The 23,447-nt window shown below is 37.4% G+C and overlaps 1 protein-coding gene across 2 annotated transcripts in view; it reads left to right on the top strand.

Annotated features, from left to right (window-relative positions):
• thoc5 (THO complex subunit 5) overlaps nucleotides 1-23,447 on the top strand; it is a 514,059-nt gene that overhangs the window by 370,593 nt on the left and 120,019 nt on the right. For both annotated transcript variants that reach the window (XM_090391636.1, XM_090391637.1), the window contains one exon: nucleotides 789-1,003. In XM_090391636.1, coding sequence (XP_090247762.1) covers nucleotides 789-1,003 — 215 coding nt within the window. The remainder of the gene's footprint in view (nucleotides 1-788; nucleotides 1,004-23,447) is intronic.

Below are 23,447 nucleotides of genomic sequence, written 5' to 3' on the forward strand. Positions count from 1 at the left end.
CTTCGTAACTTGTCATATTCTTTTTTTCAGATATACAAAACATAAGTACAAATCTTTGTAATAGTCTCAACTATTTGTTGTAAAGTGAAAATAAGCTCTGTTTGGCTGGAACCCAACTTGTCCTTCTCAAAGTTTCTCTTTTGCCATTTTTCTTAGACTCTTAAGTATGCTTCCATAAATCATATCTGGAATACTTAACGCTGAAATTCCTCTCTAATGATCATGTACAGTTTTGTTTCTCTTTTTATAGATATGAACTAATGCTACAAGGCCATTCTGTTTGCTTGGAATTGCACATATTCTTTGCATATATTTTTTCCAGGATAAAAAAAAAATCATATTTTCAGGAGGCAAAATCCATGCCACTTCTACCTCTGTATGAGATTTGCTGACTCACCTTCTGATGAAAAAATCTTTATAAAGGTTCCTGTAATCCTGGATTGGACAGTGAGACCTAAACATTAGTATTGGGGAAATTTTAATCTTTGCTATAATAAGCAAGCATACAACTTGAGACACCTGGTAAATCCCCTCTTAATGCATTTGTGTATTTCTAAGGCTTTAGGCACCTTTGCAGAATTTCTTTGATGATATGGAATGATGTCTACAGATGTGCTGTATAGTTGTACTTATTTATTTATACATATAGAATGTACTTATAGTTACTGTATTATAGTGACTTAGTTGGTTTACCAGCAGTATTGCCTCTTGCTTTTTCTTAGTTAACTATTGTAATTTCAACTGATAGGATAAAAATAATTGATAAATTTTCCTCCATTATTAAACAGGAAGGACGAATTTCCTTTTGCTGCTTCAGGAGCTGGTTATCCATATCTATGGGCTCAAAGATTAGCTGGACTGGAATTTTTACTTGCAGATTTTGATGATTTGGAAGCAAAACGCCAGCATCTAGCTAGTGCATCTTGTGTGGAAAAAATTATTACTGCGATTAGGGCTCGTTTAACATCCCGAGTATTACTTTATAATCATCTTTTATCTTTAGGTAATATTGAATAAATAATAATCACATGCATTTTAATGACATATGATGGTATCAGAATTCTGTCGTTAGTATCTTATAATTGATTATTCTGTAATGTATGCTTGAGTTTAGGCTCTGTAAATCTAAAATGATATTTCATTTTTAGTTTCCTGTTAATAGTTTTGTTCCAAATTCTTTTATTATTTATACAGGCAAACCACAACTTACAAACATATTTTGTTCAGGGAAATATATTTGCAAGTTGTGGTTTGCCTGTACAAATAATAAAAGAATTTGGAACAAAACTACTAATGAAATATTATTTTAGATTTACAGAGCCTAATCTCGAGAATACATTACAGAATAATCAATTATAAGATAAATTCAACTTATGAACTTATTCTTTTCATAAGATATATTGTTATTTTGTGGAGTTTTTATTACCATGGCTTGTAGTATTCATAATTATGGAATAAATACTGGCAAAATACCACGTAAAAAAAAAGTAAAATAAGTAAGTTACTAGTTTCATAAACAATATTGTGTACTTCTTCAGATTGATACAATAAAACATGAATATAAAAGAGAGATTAACATGAAGATTTCTAAATAAGAAACCATCATTTTCGTAATTCATTCAACATCCAGCAGATGTTGGATGCAGGGATGAGATATCATGGATTTGAGTCATTGAACAGGATATACGAGGGATGTCCAGAAAGTAAGTTCCAGTGGGCTGTCATGAGAAACGAAAATACACTTACAAAAAAAAAACTTTATTGGAAATTAAAGTAGATTCCACTACTTTTCTACATAATTTCTTCCATTGTTCAGGCACTTATCATAATGGTGCACCAAGAGTTGTATACCTTCATCGTAGAAGGTTGCAGCCTGTGATGCAAACCACGTATTGACTGCTTCTTTGACCTCGTCGTTGTCTTGAAACCGCTGGCCACCAAGGAAAGATTGCAGATGTTTGAACTGAGAGTTGCTTGGCGCTAGGTCAGGACTATATGGTGGATGATGGAATTGTTCCCAGCTGAAGGTGGTGAGAAGTTGTTGTGTTATGCCAGCCATGTGTGGGCAAGTGTTATCAAGAATCAAAACAACGCCCCTGGTAAGCATGTCGCGTCGTTTATTCTGGATCGCATGATGCAATTACTTAAGGGTTTGACAGTACATACTCGTGTTGATTGTAGAGCCTTGACCCAAGAAGTCTACCAGCAAAATTCCTTGTCTATCCCAAAACACAGTGCACATGATTATCTGAGTGGAAACCGTTGTCTTCAATTTCATCTTGACTGGTGATGAGGTGTGCCTCCACTCCATGGACTGTTGTTTGGATTCAGGGGTTGCGTGCGACACCCAAGTCTCATCCCTGGTGACAAGTCTTCTTAGGAAAGCATTGCCATCCTCATAGTTGCATGTCAAGAATTACAATGCACTGGCCAGCCAATTCACTTTGTGTTGTTCTTTCAGCAACTTCGGTACCTAGCGTGCACACAATTTCCAATAATTTAGTTTCTCCGACGCAATTTCATGAAGACATGAACGTGAAACTCCTGGAAATTGCAGCAAGATGACGTCATAGTGAATCCCCTTTTCTGTCGAATCTTCTCTTCAACTGAATGCACCAAATCGTCAGTCAGTAAAGATGGTCGCCCACTCGTTCATCATCATGAACACCTGTCCTTCATTAAAAAGTCTTACCCATCTTCGTACCATTGAATACCATTGAATCACTCATTGCGTGTTCTCCATAAACCTCAATAATTTGTCGATTAATTTCAGCTGCTTTAATGTTCCTCACATTCAAGAAATGGATAACTGACCTAATTTCACATGCGGCAGGCAATTTGATTTTCTTAGACATTATAAACACACACCAAGAAGCATACGCACTGCAAGAAGGTCTGAAAATAGCACCAACACTTTGCTAAAGAATCAACAAACTCAGCATGCATGCACACCGTTGCAGTGAAAATATTTAAAAATGGAACTTACTTTCTGGATGTCCCTCGTAACATATTTTGTCTCATAGCCTAATTCGCCCACATGTACTGCTCAGAGATCATTTAATATTAGGTCTTGGTTTTTATTACACTGAGTCAGCCATCGTATCGTCTTACTAGCCTCTTTAAATTTACTTATATAAGTACTAGAGGGGCTACTCCCCTCCCCGCGCACCTATGGCGCCCAACCCCCATGTTCTGGACTGGTATGCTGGTTCTCCTTGGATTCTGATGACTCGAATTTTAAAGACCTGAAAGAGGGGGGTATGCCCCCCCCTTCCCCCCAAGTTCCGAGCTGGTAGGTAGGTTCTCTTTGAATTTTGAAAACTCGACACTCAGGTAGCCCCTGAGTTTCAAAAAGTGACATAAAAAGGCTTATCATTTTATATATATATAGGGTAGATTAAACACTGTGTATGGTATTTTGGTGATTTGCCAATTGACTTGATGGTTTTTATTGGTGGTGTGAAAGGTCATTCCAGATTTATGCACTCTTATTTTCTCTACATCTCTGACATATTCATTTTGATGGATTTCTCCGGAACATCCTATCTGTCAGATGCAGTAAGTAAGTTGTCAGATGTTAAATGCTGCAATTGCAATAGATTTTAGAAAACTTCTGGTCTCTTCGTAGGTTCCAGATTTTTTTTGATATAAGATATACTGCTTGTTGTCTTGAAGCCTGTATTGGTTTATTCAATACATTTTTAATAGTTTTGCTGTTGTAAGCTTTTTTTACTGATGCAAATGTTATATCCTGTAACAGTGGCCCATGCTTTATTTTATTTTTATTTATGTAGTTTTGGCATGTGGTTCCCACCCATGAAAGGTTATTATAAACCTAGAGTACATTTTGTGTGGGCTAAGGATTAATATGTTTTTTTTTTTTTTTTTGCCATTTTTATCAGTTTTATATATTTTTTGTAAGTTTTTGACCTGATGATTGTCATGTGTTTAATGAATTACAAAAATGACGGCTTTGTTGTTTAGAAATCTCCATATTAATATCTTTTTTTTTTTACATTTGTGTCATCCCCTCTCAGTTTTGATAATGTTCCAGTTTTCTTTCAGGATCACCTTTCTCTTCCTGGGTTCTGTCACATCCAGTTTATCCTGGCAAAAACATATGACATACATAGCCTCCTCTGCCTCTAAAAAACTTGGTTCTTTTTCATTCTAAACAATGCTTCTCTTCCTCTCAACTCATCCAAGTACTGTTCCCACATTTGGGATGGATTCTAGCAATTTTGTGGGAACAAAATTGCTAGAATGCAATTTCTCACATACCTAAACCAAATTATTTTTACAAGAAAAGGTATAAAAATACTCACATGAAACCTGCTGTTTATTGGAACAGTAATAACTTGCTTTGTGTTGTAATCTGTGAACGTAAGGTATCGAATAGGTACTAAAATTTTTATGCACTACATCAAATTGCTAACTGCTTGTCACATTATATTGTCTGTAAAAAAAAAGTTAATGTTCCTGCTGATGCATACTGGACTTGTAAAATCCCGATCATTTAAAAGTTCCCACCCGCCAACGCTATGCTTGTTAAGACCTGTCGTCGGACTTCAATGTTGATCGGCTGTAAGTTGCATTTTGTACATGTCGTTGGGGAAAAAAAAAAAACCATTACGACCTTTACTTACATTATACAATAGTTTTGTCATCAAAATTTTTGGTGATAATTTTTTTTCAGTACTTCATTTTTGTCCTGTATGCTTTCACCACCCCTTTACTTCAATTCAACACTCCTTTCTGCTCATGATGCCACTACCATCCCCCTGGATCGTTCCGACATCCCCAAAGGGATGGTGCCACCCACTTTGGAAATCACTGGTGTAGATGATGATGATAGTTGCAGGTCCTTGTAGTTGGTGGATTTGAATGCTTGGATCTTTGAACTCCCTGGGAGGTGTCACGTAATAATAAAAGATTGCTTAATTCTGTCCAAAAGAGGACATTCTGGCTAATTAATGATATCTCTCTCACATACCTACTTTAGTCCCTTTCTCACAGATGTTCAATTTCTGCTTTGTGCCACTTCTACAGATACTTTCATGGTCATTGCTCTGCTGAATTGGCCACTGTTATTCATGTCACTCTCCTCCAAAATCATTAAAACAAGAGTCCCTGCTAACCAGCACCCTTTTACAGTCCATCTTGAAACTCACGAAACCAACTTCACTGCCTCCTCTTTCATTCTGTCTAATTATGTGCTTTTTGAACAATCTCACCCACTGTGCCTTCCTCAAAGATTACAACCCTCAGCTGTTCAAGCAAAATGTGAACACATTCCTCCTTTTGTCTATTCCCCTTGCCCACACACAGCACTAATGTGCTATAGATGTTGTGGCCTATCGTGTGTGAATCAGATATATATTAAAAAATATATATATATATTCACTGCCACAACTATAGCCAATCAGATCTAGGTGACCATGCCTTTGGATACCTGACACAGAATCAAATGGTCGAAGAAAACACTATGCTTTATCATTGCAAATGCAAACTTGAAATTTTTTTTTTTAATCAGCAGCAGATTTAAAAAAACTAACTAAATATAAATATTCTTGTGTTAAACTCCCTAAGATTTAAGAAACATTAATTCTTAGACCTCCTGCCCAACAGCCAAGTCTACCTACTGTGTTGTAGCTCGTAGGTATCCTCATCCCTTGACCACTCTTATGACCACTTCAAGCTTTCATCTAACATCTTCCACTTACATTGTGTGTTATTACTAAGAATTTTTATATTGTACCCCAGGTAATCTCTGACAGATTAAATTATGGCTACTGCCACTATTGCCATGAGGCTGATGTATTATGTTTGTTATAATTAGGTTTAATGGAAAGAAAACAGCACAATAAACTGTTAAACCCGTCTTTAATTATTGTGCTGTTTTATGGCTTTATTTAAAATATGGCTATTTTACCACCAGTTGGTGACTGTGCTTTCTTGGGGAGTATCGAATTGTATTGATGCTCCGATTAAAACAGGTTACATGTTGAGCTACAAAGCTGGAAATTATGATCAAACTTAGGAATACTATCTTTGGCCCTATGGAATCAGTTATTGAATGGGAAAAATGCTAGCAATGCATGTGAATCTTTGAAAAAATGCCTAAATGAGGTGGTATCTGAATGTGTATATCCCTAGTGTTCGAAGAATAAATAGGTTGGGAGTGAAATGGATGTGCAGTCTTATTAAGTAAGAGATCTACAAGAAGATGATGTGAAAAGAATATCGTGAGAATAAGAGAGGAGTTATGAAATATATAAAGCTCAGACCAGAAAAGTAACGAGTATTGCGCGGAAAGCTAAATCAGAGTATGAAAAGAAATTGGCTATGCAAACTAAAGACAGTCAGAGAATTTTATCATTATGCTGCAAGCAGAAGAAAGAATGAATGTGAAAGAATAACTTTATTGAATGCAGAGTGCTCTAGTGTCAAAAGCTAATGAGATTGTTCAATTAATGAGTGCTCACTTGTGCTAAGATATATCAACCAGGTGTATGTAACATGGTGCACAGTGCTACTGCTACATTGGATGAAGAGTTAAAGATTCATGAAAATGAGGTTGAAGAGCTGTTGCATAACCTTAATAAGAATTTGCCTATAGGAACAGATGGAATATCAGTCCGTTTCCTAAAGGAATGTTCAGCCGAATTGGCTAGGCCTTTCACATGTTTGTATAACTTGATACCACAGGAATGGAAAGAATGTATGATAGTTCCATTCTACAAGGGTGGTGTAAAAACTGATGTGTCTAACTGCTGACCTATCAGTATCTCTGGTGTCGTAGTGAAGATTTTAGAGAAATTAGTAGGAATTTGCATTACAGAAATGGGTAGACAAACAAGCTATACTCTGCAAGGAGCAGCATGAGTTTACTAAAGAGAGGTCATGCTTTAGCAATTTGCTCATATTTTATAACAATGTTATGGCCGAGTTGGATAAAGGGAATGGATACACTATGATAATGTTGGATTTTTCTAAGGCATTTGATAGGATACCACACAAAAGGCTGTTGCATAAACTGGAATATAAATTCTTGACTTGGATCAGGGGATGGTTGACAGATAGATATCAAAAAGTGGTATACAGTGAGTGTGAATTTGCCAGATTTAAAGTGACCAGTGGGGTTCAGTCCTTGCTCATTGTTCAATCTATACATTAATGACATCAGGTGTGCAATTGTTTGAACAGGCTGGAAATTTTGGCAAATGAAAATGGCTGTCAATTTAATGTTAGTAAGTGTAAAGATATGCACTTTGGCATGATGAGATTTCCAGTGGCATATTATACTGGTGGGGTTATACTACAAGAAACTGAGGGGGCAAGGGGGCTTGGCATATTGGTTGATAGGAATTTGAAGTACAAAGGCTACATAGCAAAAGTTGCAAATACAACTCAGGATAATGCGATGGCGAAGTGAATCTTGACATCTAAGGATAAGGAAGTCATTTTTCTCTTTATAAGGCTTTGATAAGACCACGCCTGGATTATTGTGCACAGATTTGGTCTCCCAGATTCCAAGGGGATAAAGAAGCTGTGGAAAGGGTGCAGCAAAGAGTTACAAAAATTATATCTGGATTATGGGATTTAGGTTATGAGGACAGATTGCGAGTATGTGGGTTACAGACTCTGGTTAACAAGAGAAAGAGGAATGATAGGTCTATAAACTGTGTGTTTTATCGTCTGATGAATTTTTTGTTATATGGAAGGTGGGGAGAGAACACAGCAGCATCCATGAAATTTAAGTTTGTTCACAGTCAAGAAATGGATGCGGGATAAGTTTTTCTCTCCCAGTGCAGTGAGTGAGTGGAATAGTTTGCCTTTAGGGGTAGTGAGTGCATCTAGTGTGAATGAATTTAAGAGAAGGTATGGCAGCTGGTTTGGGTGATTTATAGCTTCCCTCGATGAATTCTTGACTCCCTTGATGTCTCAGATAATAATACAACAACAGTGTTGTATGACATAGTATTTGTGACCTTTTACATGAGTTGCTTTTGTGTTGCAGTAAAGTTTTTTGATAAATCATACTTTGTCTTTATGGAGAAGGTTTAATGATATTCACAAATGATCATTCTTTGTTACACTGAAGTAAATTACGGTATGTTCTGCACTGCCTTCAACTTTAGGAGAATCATGTTTCACTATACTGAAGTTTGAGATGTGTAAGACATTTACCATCATTATCAGGATTTGTGATGGTGGAAACTGTAATGCAACAACAATCGACAACTGCCTCACTGAAAATTTGCTGGGCTAGGGCAGCGGTCGGCAATCTTTTTGGAGTGAAGAGCCATTTTTAAAATTATATCTATTAAAAAAAAATTTCGGGAGCCGCACGCAGTGATGAGTAACCAATTGTCCACGGGCTACATGCGGCCCATGGACAATTGGTTTTTTGTGCGGTCCACGGTGTTCGTTTTGTATGGCAGAATTAGTATATTTTAATTAAAAATCAATTTTATGGATGTTGATTTTTACATGTGGATTTATTTGTGCAGGTTAAAAAATTAAAATATACCTAAATAATGGAAAATAAATTAATACAGTAAAACCCCTTTTTTTACACTTTTCAGGGAACTGATGGAAAAAAAGTGTAAATAGCAGGAAATGTAAAAAAAACATTTAAAAATGCTAAAGATGACTTACTACTAGTATGTCAGTCTACATACTAGATTACAAAATTTAATAACTGAAAATAAATGAATTTACATTTATCTATTTAAAAAAAAATTTTAATTGCTGATTTTTTTTTTTTTTTTTTTACATAGCACCAGATTGCTTTGCATTGAGTTCAGTGCTTGACCCGTTTTTTACTATTGTGTTCAAAGTGGACACGGAGAGTCCAAGATCTTTTGCTAAATGCACACGTGCTCCGGCATGCCAATCTGCACATCTCAAAATTTGCCATCTTTTCTTCTAACGAATACATTTTCTGTCTTTTTTCTCCATTTTACTAACATGGACAATCCACCACCACAACTTGAAAGCAACTTTCACACGCTAAATTACATAGCAGAAATTCTGCAATATCAATTCATACTGTGATTGAAAAATCACGATATCGCTCATCACTACATTACTGCTGCAAACATGCTAGTCACTGTGATGGCAGAAACGAAACTACAGCCAAAAGCAACGCCATCTGGGAACAGAAATGCACAGATTTCCGCAGAAATCATTTTGAAAATCAATATTGCCACCCAAAAAAAAATGCAAATCACGATCACATTGCAGATGATGTAGCGGTCTTGCCATTATTTTGTTAACAATTTCTACAATCAAATCCATCACTACTGTTATCCACATCAAGTTGTTAATGCTGGGAAACAATATATCATAAGAATACGCCTTAAGACGGGACCAACGAAAAATGACATAAATGGCAGGAAAACGTAAAAACGGGGTTTTACTGTACTTTCTTATCAAAGAAAAAGAAAATATTCTTTATACAGATCGAACCGAGTATTTTATTTACTATTTAATTGCTCATCACTGCTTTAAATTTAGAAACTAATTGAAAAATATTGTAATTAAATTATTTATTCAATTTTTTTTACAGTAACATGTTATCATCATTGTAAAACACAGGGGTGGCATGTCACACGAAATTATATTTTTTAATTTATAACATCTTCTTAGTACGACTTTTGCTATTGAACTTCTTGGGGTAGTTTCTCAGAATGCAGCGAATACGCCGTAATTTTCATTTTCAAACATGATGAAAGACTGTTAGTTTCTCAACTTATTTTTAATAAAATTCATATTAGAAACTATTTGTTCACAGAAATATGTCGATCCGAAATTCGATAGGAGGCCAAATGCGTATGTTTTTAACTGAATGTAAGTATCCGGTAAACAATTCCATGTCAAATACAATCTGATCTTTCTTTTTAAGATCTTCTATTTCAGACCATTTGTGTTGTATTGCAAGGATGGATTTTTGTCTTTCCAACTCCTCCAGGTCAGCTTCAAGATTTCTAAATTTTGAATTCTGCAAATCCTTGGTTTTCAGGTCCTCTAACTCAAGTCGAAATGCAGCCTCATCAATTCCAAGAAATAGTAAATTTAATTTGGCAGAATTAATTTCAAGTGGTCGCAATAAAAATGACATAGTTGCCTTGTTCTTTCTAAACTCCTCAAATCTCCCATTAAATTGAGATCGCATATTTACCACAGTTTCTGTGAAAAGGGTTACATTTATGGAATTATTATCAGCTTGTTCTTGTTGATATTTCTTCAACATAGGAAACTGTAATAATGTGCCTTTCTCTAAGTTTGTCGCAAACAAATATAATTTTTGCTCAAACGAAATCACTTCTTCTAAAAGCAGAACTGCTGTATTTCCCTTTCCCTGTAGTTTCTTATTTAGTGCGTTTAAGTGGGAGGTCATATCCACCATTAAGTAGAATTTCTGTAACCAATTGAGTATCTTCTAACTGCATATTCAAGGTCTTTTTGTCTTAGAAACAACTTAACCTCTCCAAGGCAGGTGGCAAATCACATCAACAATGCACCTCTGGAAAACCATCTTATTCTGTTATGCAAAAGATCAGAATATTCGCAATTCGTTTCTTTAAGAAGTTCACAAAATTGCAGATGATGTAGCGGTCTTGCCATTATTTTGCTAACAATTTCTACAATCAAATCCATCACTACTGTTATCTCTTTTGGAAAAGTTTGTGCACAAAGTATCTCTTGATGGATTATGCAGTGAAAGGACATGTCATGCAAAATTTGTTTTTTAAATAAAGAAACAAAAGCGCTTTTTGTACCTTTCATGCTCGGTACCCCATCGGTCGCAATAGATATCATTTTGTCAATATTAATTCCCTTACTTTTCAAGCAAGTGGTAACAACAGATTCGGTGTCTTCTCCATGAGTTTGTCCTGTAAGTGGCAGTATATCGAGTAATTCTTCCTGAGGTCCTTGATAGTTTAAGTATCTACAAATAAGTACAATATGTGCAATGTTATCCACATCGCATGATTTGTCACAGGCAATGGATAATCCTGGTGTTGAATTTAGATCTGCAACCTGCTGATTTGTTATATCTTCTGCCATTCGTATAGTTCTGTCCCTTACAATCTTAGCAGATAATGGCATTTCTTTTATTTTTGTAATTATCTCCGCTTTGTTTTTAAAATCATAGAAAAAAAATTCGGACATTTTAATAAAACATTCTTTCACATATTCGCTGTCCGTAAAAGATTTTCCTTGTTTAACAACTTCTTGAGCAGCCACAAAATTAGCAATAGTTGTATTCTTGATGCTTTTATCCATTTGGAAAATGAACATTTAGTTATGTTTACTTTGCGTTGCAGCTCTTCTACTGCATTTTTTCTTTCATCTCCCCGTAGATATGCTTTGTCAAATGTATCGTGTTTATTTTAAAAATGTCTTTGTATATTTGATTTTTTATTGTTTGAAAGCTTTTCATGACATATTAAACACATTGGAAATCCTGCTGTATTTGCTACAAATGCGTAGATTTTATTCCATTCACTTTTAAATTCCCAATTTTCTTGTTCTATCTTTCTCTTCTTTGCTGACATTTTAAATACTATAAAAATATTTATTTTGTTAATATTTAATTTAATGTTACAATATTCACGTTATCTTACACAATCACCAGTAAATGAAAGCACTGCAATGTCCACTACAAAACCGTTACTTATTTTAACAAAGTGAGCAGATTTACAGACCACACCTGCACTGTATGCGAAGACAATGGGCGCGTTCAGATAGGCAAGCGCTACTGTAGCACTACATGCGCTAGCCTAGCGCATGTAGCAAATGCTATATATTAATAAATAACATTCATTTTGCATTATTCAAAAATAGATTATTTAATAATGAAAAAAGCCGCAATTATTCATTCAAAGAGCCACAGGTTGCCGACCGCTGGGCTAGGGGAAGAATCAAAGCTCTCCATGTTATATGATATGGCACCTCCATGGAGCCCTCAGACTCACCATAGGATGCCAATCTACTTGCTGTATTTTTCATTACCATCTACAGCATTCTGTATAGTAGCAGATACACAGTATGTTTTTTACTAGACAAAGTAGTATAGATTGCTTTCTGGCTGGCTTGCCTGAAACAGAAATAAAAACCCAAACACTTTGAATACTTTAAAAAAAAAAAAATAGAAGTGTCAGCCTTATTTAAAAAATAGAAAGTAAAGAAAAAGTTTAGTCATAAATTTATATATAAATATTGAATTAAAATGCAATGTTTTATTTTTAATTAGTATTACTTTAGTAAAGTGTTTGCATAAAAAATATGTAGCTATTTTATTACAATTTTTGTTTATATCTCTAGAAAGGAAAAATTATTCATCTCAGAAATTTAATTTCTGGAACTTAAAAATTGCAGAAGAAGCTAATTTTTTATGCATTAACACTGCAGTATATTCTTGCTTACAAAAAAAAAAAAAGTAAACCCTTTATTGCTTAGCAATTTTTGAGCTGGGCAGAAATGCATTGCCAAGATGATGGGATGTTTGCTATAATGAGAGAGAGTGAGATAACAGCTGTTGATTGGGAACAGAATAGTCTGAAAGGAGAATGAAAGATTATGAAGAAATATAGTATAAAGGAAGGATCTTTTAAGTCTGAGAGAAGGTTGAGACAACTAGAAAAGAACAATGGTTGAAATTCTTTTTAAGAAATATTCAGTTGAACCTGGATAAAACTGATAAAGAAGGGTTTGTTTGGATCTCTCAGCAGATTGGACAGTTGTATTTTAAATATGTTGAACAGCAGTCTTGTTCTGGTAAGTGTTTTAAATAAAGAAGAAAACAAGCTTTCTTATGCTTAAGGATAATGGAAGAATTTCCAGAAGAAAGCCAGACTTTAAAATTATCTTGATGATGTGTATGTTGAAAATAAACAGAAATAAACCATCTATGTTCAGAGAATGTAAAGGAGGGTAAAGTCATGATATTAATTATTGCATGGGCATTTCCATGGAGTTCATATACTGATTGAGGGAAATCCCAAACATTATGCCAAGCACCAACCAGTTACCACATAATATCCGTCATACTTTGCTTTGAACTCATTCACAGTCAAGTCCTCCACAAGACTCTGGCAACCTATTCCACTCATTCATCACTCCCCAAACAAAACACATAGTCCTCACACCCTTGCTAACCACACTATTGTCCATTTCCAAAGATGGTCCCTACTTCTCCCACCACTAGACCTGTTCTGAAAAATTTCCTTTGTATTAATCCTGTAAAACCCCTTTCAGTAATTTGTATGTCTCAATCTTATCATCTCTTTTCTACTTATCAACCAGTTTCTGTAACCCACAAATCTTCATCCTGTGCTCACAAGGTGCATTCCACAGATCTGCCATCATCTTGGTCACTTGCTTCCTGATCTTCTCTTCCTCCTGCTCATCCCCAAAAAACCCAGGTAAACAGATCTGTTCCCAGTTTATCTGGGATTTTTAATCCTGCAAGCAGGCAAACCGGCCCCGTTAACACACGCGGATCTACAGCCATAAATACTTAACCTCCCCCATGAGGGGGCTCAACTCGCCCCAATAGGGATGGGGGAGGAAACTCCTTATGAATAAATAAGTCTAGATGGGGTCTTATCAAGGCCCTATAAAGAGGTACAATAACCTACTTATCTCTTCTCATAAGGATGTTCTTCAGTAAACAATAATCTGATGAACTAGTTGTTTTAGCCACTTTTGCAACATGCCCTCTAAGCTTCACTTCCCTATCCACTAACATCCTCAAATCCCTGGCTTTCAGTTTCCTGGAGTATACTTTCATCAATATGATACACAGCTGGTAATCTTTTCACCCCCAAAATGCATAACGTTATGCTTTGCACATTAAAGTGATATATGTTCTCCTTTGCTCATACTGCCAGTCTATTCAAACCATCCTGCAAAATTTTAACATAAATTTTATTGATTATTGCTCTACTTGCATCTGAATAACTGAATATTTCCTCTCAGATCATTTCCTATATCATGACTGTACAAATTAAATAGTAGTTGCCCAAATACAGAGTGTTGTGGCATGCTGCTAGTCACAGGCCTTCTACTGGGCTCTACAACTGAATAAACTACTGTCTTCTTATCCACATCACTGACTTCATATCATCCCCATTTGCAGCACTTTATTTATTAGAATTACATGCAGTGCCTGTCAGAAGCCTTGCAAAGTTCAGCAATATCACCATATACCCATTACCTTCATCCAGCTCAACTGTTACTGTATTATAAAAGGTAAGTTACTAAGGCATGAGTTATCTTTCACAAAACTACGTTGTTCCTTAGACAGTATCCCATTCCTGGATTTTTCTGTTAACCAACTTCTCCAATACCTTGACCACCACTCCTAAGCTGGCAATTAATCAATAATTAGCTATCTCAGTCTTAGAGCTTCCTTTACACAATGGAACTATTTTCCCCTCTTTCCACATCTTTGGGACAATCCAGAGCTGAAATATAAATTAAATAATGTGATCAAAGAAACTGCCGATTCCCTAACACTCATAACACTCAAGCTGTATACCATCTAATCCCATTGCTGTATTCATATCATAGCTCTCTAGTATCCTATGTGATAATTTTGAAGAATCACCATTCTTCAAAATTATCTTCCTTTTACTTCAAATGGTTACTTATCATTCTCAGTATATAGAAAACCCACACATACATGGAATGTTTACACAAACAATCACACCATCACCCATCTCAACAGTATGGTATCCTAAAAACGCTAACCCACAGAGCGAGAGCAATTTGTTTCAATGACAATGCGCTTACTGCTGAACTTGCTCACTTATGCCACACCTTCTTAGCCAGTGGCTATAATCCCCATAAGATAGACAAAATACTAAATGCTCCCCAGAAATACCCCCCACTGTCCACTATGGAGAACTACAACAAAACAGTCACCATTAAAGTCACATTGAAAAATATATCTAGAGTGCTCAATAAACATAAACTACACACTATATTTAGACCATATGTCAAATTGGGTACTTTCATCCATTCACCCAAGGACAGTATTTCTCCTTTATCACATCCAGGAGTCTACGAGGTACAGTCAGACAGGAAGAACTGTGGACATCTGCTCAGTGAACACAAAAAATACATCCAGCACTATCACTATTGCAAGTTGGTCTAGCAGACCATGCTTTAGATATCCTTGCACACAGGATCAACTGAAAGAAAACTAAAGTGCTGCACAGAAGCTTTTACAAGTCAAAGTGATTGTTCTTAGAATCAATAGAAGCCTTGAAACATACTCTGAACCTCAACAAGTATGGCAGTATAAATCCACCTAAGATTTGGGAGACAGCCATCTCAAGACATAACTAGTACATGCTTTCTCTCTCTGTTTTTTTTTTTTTTTTTTTTTTTTTACATGGCGGGCACCTAATTAGTACTTTAGTGTTGTGTTGTAGCTACAGTTGATTTAACTAGTCCCATTGTTACACCAGATTGTTGTCTTGTGCACTGTGACAAACTGTTTTTAGTGCTCTGAAGATGCTGGTTAGAATACAAGTGAAATATCAGCAATAAGTCAGTAAACTTATTCTGTGTTCTAATATATATAATATACCATCAAAATTAATGAACTTTCTTTTACTTATCACTTACCGAAAGAACTCTTTGGGATTACCTTTAACCTGCACTGCTAGTTTCCTCTCATACTCTGATTTTGCCTTTCTTACCATACTGGTCCCTTCTGGCCTGTGCTTTATACTTCTCATGTGCCTGTTGGTCACCTTTCTCTCTGAATTCATTCAAGAGATTTTTTTTTTTTAACTCCTGCTTAGTGATGCAATCCATTGATTTAAATCCCACTTTATTTATTCTCTCGACTATAGGTATGCAGTCTGTTACCTCCTTTGAACACGCCTTTTCACTTCCCATGCACTAATCACATTCAATCCTTGAAGTTTCTCATGCTCCAAGCAATCTCCAGAAAATTTCACACATTTAGCCACCTCCAGTTCAAGACTACGTGATCACTCTAATTAGTAACTGCATAAATTCAATTCCATTTCCTTCCTCCACATGTCCTTTCCTCCTTCCAGACTCTTCCAATAGTTGAAGTTTTCCATAATACTTGTTCTCCACTCATTGAGCTTATTTGCTTATGCACGTAACTCCGTCTTTCACACTTTCAGTTCTACACCAGCAACTAACTGTATATTTTGTCCTGTTGATCTCTATCTGACACCAGATGGACGCAAATGCACTATATTCACTGACCTCCAGTTGTGAATCTCTATTGGTTTACAGTTCATCAGCTATCTCTTAAGTAGTGCCTACTAGGCAACTCCAAAGCCAAAAGTTATATTATCTTAAGCTCTTTTTGAAACTTTATATTTGGCTATAAAATATTATTGGATTCACAATATCTTCCATTTTGATATCTTAATTATGTCAAATTGAACCCTTTTGGGTCTATATTTTAGTAGTGTGGTGTAATTTTTTTTTATTTTTTCCATGAACATTAAGTATAAGTTGTTTAAACTAGTGTTGACTAAATTTAACTTCAGATCACTAAAGATATCACAGAAATATTTTATTCCTGAATTCCAAAACTGATCAGTTCAAGGCAAATCATCGATTTCAGTAATTTTCCCATTCTTTCTCTTCCTTAATGTGTTGTCAGCCTCTACCAGACCTATTTCTACTTCTCTGTTCATTCTGGTTTATTTCACTCCTATTTTTTATCTTTAACAGATTTCTAAAATAATTTCACCACAGCATCCTGATCATTCTTCTTGTGTCACTGGGTTTGCATCTCCATTTATTAAAAAAATTTAGTTTCTAATTGCTCCTTCATTAATCCTTGTAACATTATCCGGTACCATTGCTAATGTTCTCTAGCTTATGTATGAATTCATTCCAGTTTTTTATTTATATTTCTTAATTATTTTCTAGAACCTCAGGGGCTCACTTTAGTGAGTACAGGTGTGGCAAACCTGAGGTACCTGATGCTGGACCATGTCTTACTTCGTGTAATATACATCTGTTATATTATCTGTAGACTGGTCCCTCCTCTTCCTCCCTTGACTCTTTCTTTCTTCTCTTCTTGCTCCTTCCCCCGAATGCTATTAGAGTATTCGAGGGGAATCCTTCCTATTTTTCTATGTCATTTCGTCTTGTGCTAACAGGACATTATCAAACACTGTAACATGATTAGGCCATCAAAAAATGTTCATACCGCATCGTCCATCGCGTGGGTTACCAAGGAACGTGTTCGGGTTTTAGGCAGAGGGACCTGTTCGAAAAATATGTTACAGTCTCCCTTAGGCACCACTCCTCAGCACATTGCTAGCGGAAACTTCATCAATGGGCCCACTACCCGTTTGGGGAGGTGTTTAGGGGCAGCACAAAGAAATGGTTCTGCAAAAGGACGGAAATGGCAACGACAACGGCAACAGACTATGGCTTTAGGCAACTGGAACATCTTCTCTCTGACAGGGAAGGAGTTGGAACTGGTTGAGGAAGCCGAGCGCTACCGGCTAGACTTAGTCGGGCTTTCTTCAACCAAGAGGAGAGGCTCTGGAACTGTCGACCTGGATAAGGGGTGGAAGCTCTACTACTCTGATGTGAGCCCGACAATGTCTGCTCAGGCGGGTGTGGGGATACTCACAAGCCCCCAGCTGTCAGACTGTGTTGCTGAGTGGATCCCATTGGGGGGATGGGTGTGTGTGTTAAGGCTTCAGATGAAAAACCATGATTTGGCTGTGGTGCAAGCCTATGCACCTAATCTGGAGTCAGAATACTCTGCCTTCCTAGAGGAAGTGGATGCTGCTTTTCACAGGGCGGCAGACATGGAATCAGTCCTGCTAATGGATGACTTCAATGCACATGTTGGAACAGATGACCAGACATGGAGGGGTGTGGTTGGGAGGAACGGTGCCCCTGACCTTAACGCAAATGGGTTGAAATTATTGGACTTCTGCTGTACTAACAGCTTGTCCATAATGAATACCTTCTTCCAGCACCGAGAAGTCTACAAGTATACCTGGTACAGGGATACACTAGAACAAAGGTCTCTGATTGACTTCTTTATAGTCTCAGCAGACCTATTTTCCTCAGTGTTGGATGTTCGTGTGAGAAGAGGGGCAGAATTGTCAACTAACCACCACCTTGTTGTGTGCACCTACAGCTTCAGAAACCAGATGCTATCATCAATGCTGGTAGGCCTAAGCAGCTATACCACGTGAAATGGGAGACATTGGAAAATGAGGCTGTGAGGAAGAATTTTGCAAATGACATTTCCTCCAGGTTCAAAGAGATTCCCAAGCATACTGCAGATGTTGAGGAGGAATGGAAGCTGTTCAGAACAGCTGTCACTGCCTCTGCACTCTCATGGTGTGGCAGAAAGCAGCTCGGCGTGGCAACGAGCAGTGAGAAAAGGACACCTTGGTGGAACCAAGAAGTCCGAAAAACTGTCCGGGCAAAAAAAGGAGTCCTACCTAACATGGCTTAGAGTCAGGTCACCTGAGATGCATTTGCAGTATGTTGAGGCACGAAAAGCTGCTGCTAAGGCAGTAAAGCAGAAGGCTTGGGAATCCTTTGGAGAAAGATTAGACTCATCCTATGCAAATGCAAACAAAGTATTCTGTCAGACCATCCGCCACCTTCGAGGGAGGAAATCGTGCACAGCAAGGGCAATTAAGGCCTCTGATGGTGCACTTTTAACAACCAAGAAGGATATCCTCCACAGATGGAGGGAATACTTTGAGAGCCTTCTTAACCCGGGTGGCCCAGCAGTTGCGGACATCCAAGAGGTGCAGATCGGGGCAGTGACTTGTCTCACAGCAGAAGAGGTCTATTTAGCAATAAAATCACTAAAATCGGGCAAGGCTGCTGACGATGATGAAATTCGGCCCGAAATGCTAAAAGCCTTAAATCGAGACAGTGTTCTCTGGCTGACTCAAGTGTGTCAGGCTGCTTGGATATCGGGGCGATCACCAAAGCAATGGCAGATAGGCATAATAATACCAGTCTTTAAGAAGGGAGACCAGAAGGATTGCAGTAACTATCGTGGCATCTCTCTCTGCTCAGCCTGCCTGGGAAAGTGTATGCTAAGTGCTTGGAAAGACTGTGCAGGAGCATAGTTGAGTCAAAGTTCCAGGAAGAACAATGTGGCTTTCGTCCTGGTAGAAGCACAACTGACTAAATCATCACTTTAAGGCAAGTCTTTGAGAAATCTTGGGAATATGCCAAGAATGTCTACACATGTTTTGTGGACTTGGAGAAGGCATATGACCGAGTTCCTCGGGATAAGCTTTGGCAAGTAGTACAGGAATATGGAGTGGATGGTCAACTATTAGCTGCCATCAAGTCCCTGTATGAATGCCCAGAGTTTTGTGTCAGGGTAAACAGCACAAAGTCTGAACCTTTCACAGTCTCCGTTGGTCTCCGCCAAGGGTGTGTTCTGTCACCCATCCTTTTCATAATATTTATGGACTGGATTGATAGGCACAGCCGAGGCAGTGAGTGTGTCAGAATTGGAAAATGTAGCATTGGACGTCTGCTTTTTGCGGATGACCTAGTTCTGCTTAGCTCTTCCACAGATGACCACCAGCGGACCCTGGATAGGTTTGTAGCTGTTTGTGCAGATGCCGGAATGAAGATCAGTGTTGCCAAAACTGAAACATTTGTGGTCTCAAGACAACCATCCCAGTGCACTCTAAATGTAAGTGGAGTCCCAGTGAGACAGGTGGAGAAGTTTAAATACCTTGGGTCCATATTCACGAATGATGGAAAATGGGACGTAGAGCTAGGTACTCGAATTGGCTTAGCAAGCTCAATATTGCTGGAGCTTGGCCGTTCGGTAGTATTGAAACGGGAGTTAGGCCAGAAGGCAAAGCTGGCTGTCTTCAATACAGTCTATGTCCCCATCCTCACCTATGGTCATGAGAGTTGGGTAATGACCGAAAGAATGTGGACACGAATCCAAGCGGCTGAAATGAGGTTCCTTCGAGGGGTTGTGGGGCTGACAAAACTCAACAGAGTCAGAAGCTCTGCAATTCGGGAAACCCTCGATACTCAACCACTGCTTCTCCGTGTTGAGAGATCACAGTTACGCTGGTACGGGCACCTGGTCAGAATGCCACAAGAGAGGCTCCCTCAGCAGGCCCTCTTTGCCAAGCCAGAGGGTGGGAGACCACGTGAAATGCCAAGGACTCGCTGGATAGATTATATCCAAAACCTTGGGTGGACACGTTTGGGAATCCCACCAGAACATCTGAGCTTGCATGCAGAGGATCGTGACCATTGGAAGTTCCTCTTACAGCTGTTGCCCCCACAACCCAAATAGGAAGAGTGGGCCTTGAAGATGTATGTATGTATTATTTTCTAGCATGGTCCTTTTTCTCATCATAAACAGGTAATTTGGCCTTCTCTTTATCAATTTTTGAAATGGTTTTTGAAAATTTATGACTACTAATAAATTTATCTCATTCCACCAGCGTCTTTCTTTTCTGTTTTATTTCTGCATGTCTTTCCATACTCTTTGTCCTATTCCTGCCGTTATTTGGAGGGAATTTTTTTTCCCTTTCTTTATTGGCATTAATCATTAACTCATCACTTGGATCAGGTCCATGCTTGGACCTGATCCAAGATTCATATCTTGATTTACCTCAGTCTCTTTCAACATCTCCACTATAAGCTCTCTGTCTCCTTTTTTATTACACGTTGCTTTTCTGTAAGCATGTTAAACATAGCTATAAGAAGCCCATGATCTGTGCTAATTGGTAACTAATCTTTGATGTTGCTGACTTTATTATGCTATTCTTTGTCAGAAATGAAATAATCTACAATAGATTTTGATATGATCCCAACTAGAGCATTATAATTTTAATGCCTTTTTTCTTCTCAAATCAGAAGTTTCCAATCATAATTTCATTTCTCATATACAAAAATCGAATAACCTTTACCTTTTCATCATTTCTTTAACTGAAATTAAATGATTCCCATCCCTCCCCCCTACTCCTTTCTTCTCCAGTCTGATATCCTGTTATGATATCCTAAGATGATTACTCTCTTATCTTGGAAAATTCCTTCCGACTGCTCTTATCTAAATTTCATGGTGGTGTATGTAACTGAATCAAAATTGTTTTTCATTAAATAAAATATATACTTCATTATTCTCTTACTAACTTCATTGCACTTTATAAGACTGTCATTGATTTCTTTACTGATGATGAATCCAAGACATGTTTGCAAAAGGGATGTTGCTGATATACAGCACTTACAAAATGATATTTCTGGTGGATTACATTGGTGGAATTATGCTATGCAAAACTTGATGAAGCTAAGGATCTTGGTGGATAGGAATTTAAAGTTCAGTTTAAAGGTTACATAGCAAAAATTGCAAATACAACTTGGAGAATAATTGTGATGCTGAAATAAACATTGACACAGTCATTTTGGTGCTTTATTAGGCTTTGATATGAATGCACCTGGACTAATGTGCACAGATTTCGTCTTATGGATTGGGAGGGGATGAAGGTGGGGAAAAGATGCCAAGAGGCATAACAAAGATGTAAAAGAGTAACAAATATTATGGAATGTAGATTATGAGAACAGTTGAGAGTATGTGTACTGTAGATACAGGAGGAAATAGAGGTGATATGATGGAGGTCTGTAAATTTCTGAAAAGGTGTTATAGGATATCAGCTGATGAAAATTTTTGTTATATGGAAGGTGGGGAAAGATCACAGCATCCATTGAAGCTAAGATTTTGTGCAGTTGAGAAATAGCTAAGAGCTAGCTAGATTTTTCTCTCACAGAACAGTTAGTGTGTGTGAAACCGTTCACCTGTTTGAAGTGGTGAGTGCATCTATTGTCAGTGAGTTTAAGAGGAGGTATGTCGGCTAGTATGGGTGAGGTGCAACCTCCCTGGAGGTCTTAGATAATAATAAAAACTAGACATTGTGCTCTTAGGGTTCCTCCTTCCTTGTTTTATTCATTTCTCTTTTCCAAAAAGTATCTAATTTTCTATTCATCATAATATCCACTATCTCCACTCCTCCTCTCCTGTAATTATTTGTTTTGAAATCTGGGTTCTTAGTTCAGGTCATTTATCAAAGCTTGGTAATATATCCAGGCTTTGATTCCTTTGCTTTTTTAGCTATAAATAAATCCCCTGTCATTTTGCTGGGGAGAATTCATGCTGATCATTGCTATGGACCTCCAAGTGGTAAAGAAGTTGACCATTAAGAACATTCTTCATATTTTTATGCAGAACAATGAGTATATAGGTCAATCCATTCCAAAAGTCGGCTGACTTTTGGAATGGATTGAATAACAGGCAATGATCTCTATGCTGTGGAGTAGATGCCACTCAAATATGAAAAAGTCTACTGAAGACAGAATATATATGCATTAGTTCCCGAGTACAACTAGAGCTTGGGTTCAACTTCAGAACGCTATCAAGTCCATCCATCTGTTTATTGGGCATCAACAGATGCAAAATGGTCACCCAGGTGCTCAGTGATGTGCCACACCAGTCCTCACCATGTGGTCCTGTTGTATGCTTTTCTGGGGGCTTCAATTCTCTGAAGATCAGTTATTATATGGTATTATAGATGGTATATCAGTTTCCAGATATACCATCCTGGCATCAAATTGACAGTCTATCCCTTCCTCTTTTCCCAGGAACTTTACTTTCTATTACTGTTCTGAGAAGTCCTCCTTCCATCCTTTCAATGTGTCCAAAGTATTTCAACTGTCAGTATCCTTAAGGAGCCTTGAAGTTCTATTGATCCTTTCTAGTACCTCTATTTTTCTGCCTTTCAGTATATGATATCCTCAACAGCCTTCTGTAACACCACATCTCAGAACCAGCTATCATTTTCCTATCAGGCTTCTTTAGCTTCCAGGTCTCACATCGATAAGTTGCTGTTGGAAAAACAGCTGCATCCAAAATCCTCAACTTTGTTCCCGTGGAGATAGATCCATCCCTCCAGATTGTACACAAGTTTTAGCCATTCCTAATCATCTTGTGAACAGTAATTCTTCACATTAATAATGAATCTCAACTACTCAAACTTGCTGATTTCTTGAATTCTTTCTCTGTTAAAGTATATTTGTTTCTCAGGAGCTTCCCTGTTTATATTCCCTTTGAGAACCTCTGTTATTACTGATCTGATTAACTTTGTCAAGTATATGTCCTAGTTCTTCCTTGCCATTACAAAGAGTAATGTATCATCGGCACACCTCAGATTACTGATCAATCTACTGCTTATCCTAATTCCTGTCTTAAGCACATCTAATGCTGCATGATGTCCTCTGCATAGATACTAAAAAAGTGAGGAGAAAATAGACATCTTTGCCTAACTCCATATCCAACCTGGAGCCAATCAGTTAATCCAACACCTGTTCTTACCATGGCTTCTTGCTCTCTGTACAAGTTACCTATCAGC

This window comes from Typopeltis vanoorti, chromosome 4 (genome assembly GCF_054136105.1).
Source record: "Typopeltis vanoorti isolate ZY-2024b chromosome 4, IOZ_Tvanoo_1.0, whole genome shotgun sequence".
Lineage (NCBI taxonomy): Eukaryota > Metazoa > Arthropoda > Arachnida > Uropygi > Thelyphonidae > Typopeltis > Typopeltis vanoorti.